The 9,219-nt window shown below is 39.5% G+C and overlaps 1 protein-coding gene across 1 annotated transcript; it reads right to left on the reverse strand.

Annotated features, from left to right (window-relative positions):
- Window positions 1–920: 920 nt before the first annotated feature.
- LOC128426793 (dnaJ homolog subfamily C member 7) lies at window positions 921–8,978 on the reverse strand. The gene is made up of 14 exons (XM_053413836.1): window positions 8,873–8,978; window positions 6,033–6,121; window positions 5,556–5,680; window positions 5,352–5,465; window positions 4,945–5,019; window positions 4,610–4,728; window positions 4,336–4,489; window positions 3,889–4,053; window positions 3,613–3,704; window positions 3,452–3,525; window positions 3,216–3,362; window positions 2,974–3,129; window positions 2,403–2,477; window positions 921–2,288 (listed from the first exon to the last, which is right to left on the reverse strand). The coding sequence occupies exons 1-14, from the start codon at window positions 8,941–8,943 to the stop codon at window positions 2,251–2,253; spliced, it is 1,494 nt and encodes a 497-aa protein (XP_053269811.1). The 5' UTR covers window positions 8,944–8,978; the 3' UTR covers window positions 921–2,250.
- Between the last annotated feature and the right edge of the window lie 241 nt (window positions 8,979–9,219).

Genomic DNA, 9,219 nt, shown 5'->3' on the forward strand with positions numbered 1-9,219 from the left:
AGCTTCTAAGTTGTGTTGAGTCAGCACAAAGGGCGACTAAGGATTGGAATTGGCAATATTTAAATATATAATATCTTTGCAAAAATTATACTGGCATTATAGTGAGTGGGGTTCCATTTGGCGAGGTCCATTGACAAACCTGAATTGTGTGCGTGAATATGCAGTCGGCCACAACACACTTTTGGTTGTGTTGGCTAAAAGTTGTTTTTGCGGTTGGTTATATAATTGGTTGTGTTGTGTTTTTCCATCTCAACTTGATTTAAATCGGTTTGTTTTGTTTACGTGGACGTGTAAGACTTAGCAGACACGGCCAACCAATGATAGTCTATTTGCCAATAGTTTTTGTTTTAACCAACTTCTTCCAATATTTGCTTCAAGCTAAGTCTACCACTGGCTGCTTCAAGCTATGCATTTATGTGCAGATGTTGACACAAAGCAGGAAAGGGAAAACGAATGTGAATCAAAGGAATACTTAAAAAAAAAAATCATGTAAAGTCACCTAATAACATTAATAAAAAAAACAGTATTACTAGACCCTGGAACGTACCAACTATAACATTTCTAGGACTGCAAAGCAGCACTGGGCGGGCTAGAGCACATGCATTTTGAAGCATTGCATGCGTTTTGCCCATGGTTTTGCCTGAAACAAATTAATAGTGACTGAGGAAATATTGATACAGAGCTGTTCAGGCTTGGACTCTGATCATGAGACAGAAGTTTGCTGGCGATGGGACAATGCACAGTGGAATTATGACAACATAGCCTCCTTTGGAAACAATTGTGTAGATTGTAAATTTGTCAGTATATATATATATACATACACACACACACACATACACACACACATATACACACAAATTAGCTACGTCGCACATCTGGTAACTGAAAAAGAGATACATTTTAAGAGAAAAGTCAAACACTACGGTAAAAGACAAGCCTTTATTTACATTATAAGAAAAGCATGTCTTGTTAATACTGTGACAAGTTGTTTTTAAATGATACACAGACAAAATAACAAGAAGCTTCCAACCTACTATGGTCGTCCCTTTGAACAGGTGGAACGAGTAGGGGAAGTGCTGCACTGGCTGAACGTGCATGACGAGTTTGGGTGAATGACGGCTGGGTGTGACGGCGATGGCAACAGGACACGTATCTCACCTCATGTTTGTCAGGATGAAGAATTTACATGTAAAAATCAATTTACTAGCCAGACAAGAGAAGGGGTTTCCTATTGAAAAGCACAAAAAAAACGGCATGAAAGTGACTCTTGTCATTTGCAAATAAAACGGGGGCCTGCTCTACTGCTTTTGATGGTGTCACTGACTGATCTGCTCATTTTGGTAAGGCACCACTTGAATGAAACGGTCGAGCAATTGCGACTGGTGCTTTCAAAAGGAAAGGTGTGGGGATGCGAATTTTGGCCCGATTCACGAAAAAAAAAATAACACAACTTGCACAATCTGTTAGTGACGACAATGATGCAGAAAACATTTACAAATGACGTCTCTTACAAAAGGAGGAAGACGATGGCATCCTGCTGCATACATTTTAAGATACACAGTACAATAAATATAAATAGACTGGGGAAGACCGAAGAGAAAAAAATATGAATGGACAAAAACAGCTTTACATTCAAGTCAAATATACAATGCAAAGAGGAGAAAAGGTGAAGGGGAAAATAACCCAGCAAGTCTATTCTATATTTGGCAGATGAGCCAATAAAACCTGGACACACATTCCAAGAGTTCAGCGTTGTCCTCTACGTCTATCCTGAGGTCAGTTTTGATATTGAACTCATCCAATACATAGACTTGCTCAATGGATACCGAGTGAACCAGTGGAAACTTAAAAATGTTTATCATGTTCTCTAAAAGAAACATTTCAACCATGACGCTAATATTTCTAAAGCACTCCTCATTACTCATCACCTTTAGAAAAGTCGAGGCAGTTTTGCAAGACTACATTTCATTTAATATGATTTTGGCAATACCAACATGCTCTGAATCAGCTGATCACAACCTCTTTATCTTCATTGTTAATTCACATCTAAAGTCTCAGGGTTTTACCTTCCGATGATTGTTAGCGTCAATGTAAGGGGTAAATTAAGAGAATGCAATAATCAGAGATCTCTTCAGAGAAAGAATAGTTGGGAGATTTTTCTAGACACTCAGGAGTAAGAGCGTCACAAGGGGACAGTGGGCCCAACTTGATTTTGTCCTCAGCAGAACAGCAGTTTCCCACATCTTCACTTTAGCCAAATTGGAAAAAGAAGTTTCCAGGTCCAGTATCTACAAAAAAAAAAGAAAAAGGGGGGGGTTAGTTTATATGATGAACCTTCTCAGATTGTTTCTTCCATGTTCTAAAAACCTTAAGATGTAAAAACTGGCAAGAAACAAACTAACCTGGACTGGAATCAAAACTATATCCTCCACCATGTCCACCAAAGAAAGCCCTGAAGATGTTGTTTGCATCGAAATCTGCAGAGAAAGCAAAGCAGTGATTAACTGGTGATCGCCATCTTCAGGAAATATAAGATAGAAAATGTATGCCCAAAATCTCTCAACTAAACAAAGAGTGGTGGTTCCTTTTTTTAGTAGTTGCCCACATTTTTTTTCTTCTTAATTTTTAAGATTTAGAGTGGTGAATTTTTTAATGTTTGGATGCAAGCTCACTATATCTTTTGATCATTTGCTAATTCATTCTGCTCAATCTCATTATTAATAACTAATGGCACATGGTGACTTTGATATGACCTTCAATTATAAACATAACATCTTCATGTATGTTAACATCTTCAAATATGTACTATGTGTACATATTTGTTACACTGCCTCCAGTTTGAAGGCTATGAAACTTGTTATGACTCCAAAGACGTTTTACTCAGCTAGAGGTTCAAAAGAAAATGTGACCAAGCTGACGCTTCAGTTATTCTTTTCTATCCTTCCATGTCCTGTAGGTTGAACGTAAATTTACCTCCACCATCCATGCCGTTGTCATCATCCAGGTCGTGTCCATTGTCATAGCGGCCCTTCTTCTTCGGGTCGGAGAGCACAGTGAAGGCTTCGCCCACCTCCTTAAATTTCTTCTCCTCCTCTTTCTGCACTTCTATAGAAGCTGCACTGTGGCGGTCTATGAAATAATGGGACGATACAGATATTAACCCATTGAATATTCTCAGCAGCTGGTATTCTGTGGGTGAAAAGAAAGAGGTCTACCTGGGTGGTGCATGAGGGCGCGTTTGCGATAGCCTTTTTTGATCTCATCATCTGTGGCATTCTTGCCAACCCCCAGCACCTTGTAATAATCTTTCCTTTTACTCCTCTTCAGCTGCAGCTGTGCCGTTTTCAGCATATGCTTGTGATCTACAGCAATAAAAGACAAAACAGGCAATGTAAGCATGTGTACATGTGACCAGCCATATAAAAATGAGACAACTGAATCAGCGGCTTACCTGCAGTTTTTTCTGTCTGGTAAACTTTTTCATAGTCCCGTACAGCCTCTTCATACTGCTCAGTGTCCGTGTAACTACAAGTCACATATAGTCACTCAAAAACGGCACAATCCGGGAACAACAGAACACAACATTTGTAGAGCATACTCATGTTGACTTACCACTGTGCTCTTCTTAAGTAGGCTTTGATGTAAGAGTCATCGAGTTTGATCGCACTGGAGCAGTCATCAATGGCTTGTTTGGGTTTCTTCAGCTGTTGACGAGGAAGAATTAATGACAGTGGAATGATGGAGCCATTTTTAATTAAGCGATCAGTATTATTGATCCAGTTCTATTTAAATAATTGCCGTTTTAATAATTTCCTTGCTCTCGGAGGATACTGTACAAGCTCATGTTAGTAAGTCGTATTAGACTTATGTAGACGTGTTGCCTTTTACCTTTGCTCCCGCCATAGCTCTATTGCAGTACAGTTTAGCGTTAGTCTTGATGTTGTTGGGATCTATCGTCAGGGCCTCAGTGTACAGTTGGTAGGCAGCGTCATAGCTGCAGTTCTTGAACGCCAGATTGCCCTCGTCCTTCTTGGCTTTTAAGGCTTTGGCATTCTGATTTAGGAAGAGAAAAGTCCAAGTGTTATTTATAAACATTTACATATGCACCATTAACGGTCAGAAACTCATCAGGGTTCTTTTAATTAAAGTTGATAACAATGTCTTTAAAACTTACAGTAACCGATCACCTTTGCAAAATGTGGTAGAATTTTGGAGGCAATTTGTATTATTTCAAGTTATTTTCCATTAGATATTTCAAAACACCTAAATAATGTCTATGCAAATCCTTGTTTCTCATTACAAACCTTAGTCAAAAACACAAAATGACAATCCTACCCTGCAGGCTAGTCGGGCCTTTTCATGATCAGGTGCCATGCGCAGAGCCTGGACGAAGAACTGAACAGCTTTGTCAATGCAGTCCTCATAGTAGAGACAGAGACCTCGGACGTACAGTGCGTCTGCGTTTGTGGAATCCATTCGCAGGATATCACTGTAAAAGAAATTTGAGGAATGAAATCCAACATTATAGTCGGAAAGCTCCTGAAGCAGAACCAGTAAAATAATGACCCCAACACCAGTTACTTCATTATAAAAGCTTAAGTATTCCTACCTTGCTACAGACTGAGCTTCTGGATAGCGTCCCAGTAGAGCCAGACACTCGGCCTTGAGGATTTTAAAGCGGTGGCAGGCAGAAGCCATAGCTAAGGCCCGATCCATACAGTACACCACCTGGACCAGGATGAGAGCACAAGAGTTACTATACCCATTACGCTCCATCATTACATGAAGAGAAATGCAAATATTGACGCCTTTTCAGTCAAACAAGCTGTTGTTGGTGTTTCAGTACTAAAGTAAGTGTTCGACTAACAGTGATAGACCCTAAGAGGAGCTGAGATATGGAAGTATTCTTTCGAGAATTTGCTGAAAAGAAGAACTGTAAAGTACCTTTCTGAAATCCCGCTTGTCAAAGCCAAATTCTGCCATCCGCTCATAGTCCAACAGAGTCGCAGAATTCTTGTTCTAAAAAAAGACAAGAAAAAAAACGTCATCTCTTGAGGATGCAGTCAGTGTTTCCCTAAAGGTACATTGAAGTGTTAGTGTGTGTGTGTGAGCACTACAATGAAGCAGCAGCATAAAAAACTACATAAGAGATCAATTGTGTTATTATAAGAAGTGTAAAAAAACATTTGGATCATTAGGAAACATTGTGAAATTGCAGTGAATAAATCAAACTATGACAGGGTACCACCGTCTAACACTATTAATGAGAAACAATGAATCATGCAAATTTTACTCAGAGACAAGTGCATGGTGTTTAAGTCAAATATTTATAAAGTCAGGTGATCACCCACCTCCTGCTGGGCCTCTCTGTTGCTGGGCTCAAGTTCCAGAACCTTCTGAAAGCAGCGACTTGCTGCCATGGCATTTCCCAAAGACATGTGGCACTTACCTTCACGTAGATGTCCCTGTGAAACAGAAAAGGAAAATGTCTTATTTGTAAAGATAGTGCAGGAAAAAAAAAAAAACTCTTGATTTGAAAGCCGGTTCAAACTGACCTTCATGAAACATTCATCCAGCCGCACAGCCTGCTGGGAATCTTCAAGGGCCTCTCGAAAGCGACTAAGCATCATGAGGGTGGCTGCCCTGTTGCCATAATAACTTGCATTTTTGGGGCAAGTATCTTAAGATAAACAAAACAAAAATCCATGTCACACAGGCAAACTGAGATATAGATTGAAATTGTTGAATAAAAACAATAATACAGGAATATTTCCAATTGTATATCCAATACCTCACGTATGCTGGGAAAAGCATTCAAATGGGGGGGGTTAATGAGTCAAATCCTAATAGAAATTTCCCAAATCATATTTGTTTGACTGATCAAGTAAATCTGACAATTCTCCTCTTGCACTATTCAGTGGGTGCTTTGTACAACATACGCAAGGCTGCCACTAGATGTGCACGAGGTATTCCAGTCCCACACCAAATCCCTACAAAAACTCCTTTCCAGCCATAAAGAGTGGTTAACTCACCGATGGCCTTAGTGTAATAGTTGAAAGCTTCAGAGTAATCTTTCTGGCTGTAGAGAGCGTTCCCTTGCTCTTTGAATCCTTCCGCCTCCCTGGAGAGAGGAGACACAGAAAAGATGAAGCCAGTAGTTTACAAAAGATAAAACAAAGCATATAAAAGAAGACAAAATATTCTGCAAGAAACCGGTCCATTTTACATTTCTATCGATGTAGGGATTTCTTGATGGGACGCGAGAGTGTGAGATTGGCTGACAGGACTCGCCAGGGTGTTATGCCTGGAACTGGGACAGAAGAGCAGGGTACACACAGTGCCGATAGTTCCAGTACTAAACATAGCAGTGAGGTTCGCCTGCTGAAGTCCTGTCAGACATGCCAGGTGCTAAAGGGTCACGGCTGATTCACACAAGGAAGAAGCTACTGCTCTGCCGTGTTGTGTGGGTAAAGAATTTTTAAGATGGGCAACACCAACCAGAGACATCACAGTGGGTGTTTTCCTGTAACTAATATAACATCACTTACTAAGGCTGGGAGCAGAAGAAGACAAGTCCAGATCCATAAAAGCAAAAATCCCTAAGTAATCACACTAATTTTGTGACAATGCAACTACACTAAATAATATTAAAAGGGATAGTTCACCTAAAAAAAATGCATGCATTCACCTTCATGCAGATTTGGGGGGATGGATGAAGTGTTTGACTCTACAAAACACTACTGGAGTCTGAGGGGTAAACTTTGTTTGAGCAGAATCCGATACAATTGAGGTCAATGCTGACCTCTTCTTCAGATGCAATAAAACACGTAAGATCATTCATTTCATTTACACCATATTTTTTGCCTTAAAGTCTACTGATATATTCCTATGAGGTGTGCTCACCTTGGACGTGCTAACATCCGGTAGCTTAGCCTCTTCCAGTGGAAGTTTTAGACTAAGAACACGGTGTAAATTACCTCCTTTTGAGTCGTATATGAACTCCGGGGCTTCCGGACACTGGGATGACACCACAAGAGCAGTATGAAGACATGTCATTTTTTTCTTTCTGTTTTATTACGTCTGAAGAAGTGGTCACCATTGACTTCAATTGTATCGGATTCTATGCTCCAATGCTGGTCACCCCTGAGAATCCAGAAGTGTTTTGTGGACTCAAACACTTCACGCACCCCTTCATCGGCATAGTGGTCAGTAGATAGAGTGCATTTTCATTTTTCAGTGAACTATTCATTCAAGGTCGTGTTCTAGTGGTATTGATATTATCTTTGTAGAAATACACAAGTAAAACAAAACGATTGAAAATGATATCACAGCTTTATTATCAATTAATCTACATGTTATTAAAGTAAAATTCACTCACAATTTAGACGCAGGTTATTTGTGCAGCTCCCTGCTCTGTTACAAAAGGGACATAACACTAAAATGGTGAATGTTCACCAGTCATTTGTAAAACTGTGTTGTACTTTCTATAAAGAATAAAGGTGTTCTTTAATTTAAATCTGCAGTAATTTAAATCTGTGTTGTGCCTACATTTCTGGGTTTTATTAAAAACACCAATAATTGGAAAAGTAAAGCGAAACAAACTACAGAACATGTTGGACTTGACGTCACATAAAACTACTCACTGTACATCATTGCTGACCCTGAGGGATAATAGGAGAATAGGAGAAACATTGTCATCATGATTTCCCTGCTCAGACTCTGCAAGCACCTCAGTAAATCTACAGAATTGTGATTCTGGATACAACAGTGGAATCTACTTCATCCTGGTACCTTAGTTTGTTTCAGCAGCGAACAACTGAACAAAGCACTTCATGCAAGAACGTCCCAAGACATTTATTTGATCATTTAGATATTTTTAAGAAATGATACGAGCAGAGCAGCTGTTAATATTTGTGGGAACAGTTATGTAAAAGGAGGCCACAAACAAGCTATGTATAGAAATTCTGAACCATGCATTTGAATATTTAAATTGAATACAATTCTCACATTGTATCGCTGATGACATCATTTGTTATTGGCTTTTGTCAGTGTGATTAAACGTGCAATTGTCATGTTTAAAAACTGAAATCAAATGGATCACTTCACATTCACAGTGAAATGAAATGAAAGCTTAGACATCTCACCGGAAACTGAGAAAAACACTCGTTGGCTTAGATAGCCAGACGATAATCCCGATTTTGGTTTGTAATACTGAAATCTACACTGAATCGTGTTATGTTCTTTTTCGTATTTTGAGCCTGTTGTAGATGTTGGGGGCAAAATGCTAAGTTATATAATCGCTGCGACTTTATCTAAGAGTTGAGTACCGAAGGCTAGCTTGGTGCGAGCTAGCTAGCTGACTATCTGCTGTAGAATATTCTCGAAGGCGGAAAATCACCGACGGCGGAAATGTTCCGCAGGGAACCTGATTAACGCTTTATTGTCTCGTCTATAACGTGTATGTTTAAAACACGTCCACACAAACACGTAAAATAACCAAATAATATGATGGTTTTAGGATGTGTGTGGCTAAACATGTGTCGCGGCTAACGTGTCCTATGAAGCGCTAGCAAACAACAATAACAAACAATTTCAATGATTTCTAATTTAACAGACGTGCTGCGTTTACTTCCTCGGGTAAAGACGTCGTCTGTGGTTTATAGAAACAGACACAATCGGGATTTAGATTCGGTGAAACACGGTGCCCCCGTCGGTTGAACCCCAGCACGCTAGCATCGTTAGCTGGTCCCGGGGCTGACCGACCGCGCGGTGGTTTCCGAGGCTCGTCCGGGAGCCAGAGGTCGGATTCACTCGGTTTATTTTCTGTTTACACAAACAACACAATCAAACACAAAGGAGGTCGTGTATTTACCGATCCAGCTCATCCTGGTTACGGATCTGAGGCTCCGGATCTACCGGCATTTCGATGTCAACAGCTGCCATTTCTGCTGGAGAGGACGAACAGGAACGGACGTCATTTCCGGAACACAATTTATTTATTTATCTATTAATTAATTAATCTATTTATTTAGAGGTCATAATAAACTAGGCCACTGTTAAATGATTTAATAAAGAATATAGTAAACACACGCATACACACACGTCTAAAACATATATTTTCTTTTTTCTTTTACATTAATTCTTTTAACATTTGTTTATAAATGTGTTTCTTTTTTACAAATCAGTTAATGCTTTTATTTTTAGTTAATTAAATACTCT

Source organism: Pleuronectes platessa, chromosome 21, assembly GCF_947347685.1.
Source record: "Pleuronectes platessa chromosome 21, fPlePla1.1, whole genome shotgun sequence".
In the NCBI taxonomy this organism is placed as follows: Eukaryota; Metazoa; Chordata; class Actinopteri; order Pleuronectiformes; family Pleuronectidae; genus Pleuronectes; species Pleuronectes platessa.

Coding starts and splice junctions, on each gene's coding strand:
- LOC128426793 (XM_053413836.1), bottom strand. CDS start 8,943: ATGGCAGCTGTTGACATCGAAATGCCGGTAGATCCGGAGCCTCAGATC. Junction 6,122..8,872: donor AACCAGGATGAGCTGGATCG/GTAAATACACGA, acceptor TCCTCTCTCCAG/GGAGGCGGAAGGATTCAAAG. Junction 5,466..5,555: donor TGGATGAATGTTTCATGAAG/GTCAGTTTGAAC, acceptor TCTGTTTCACAG/GGACATCTACGTGAAGGTAA.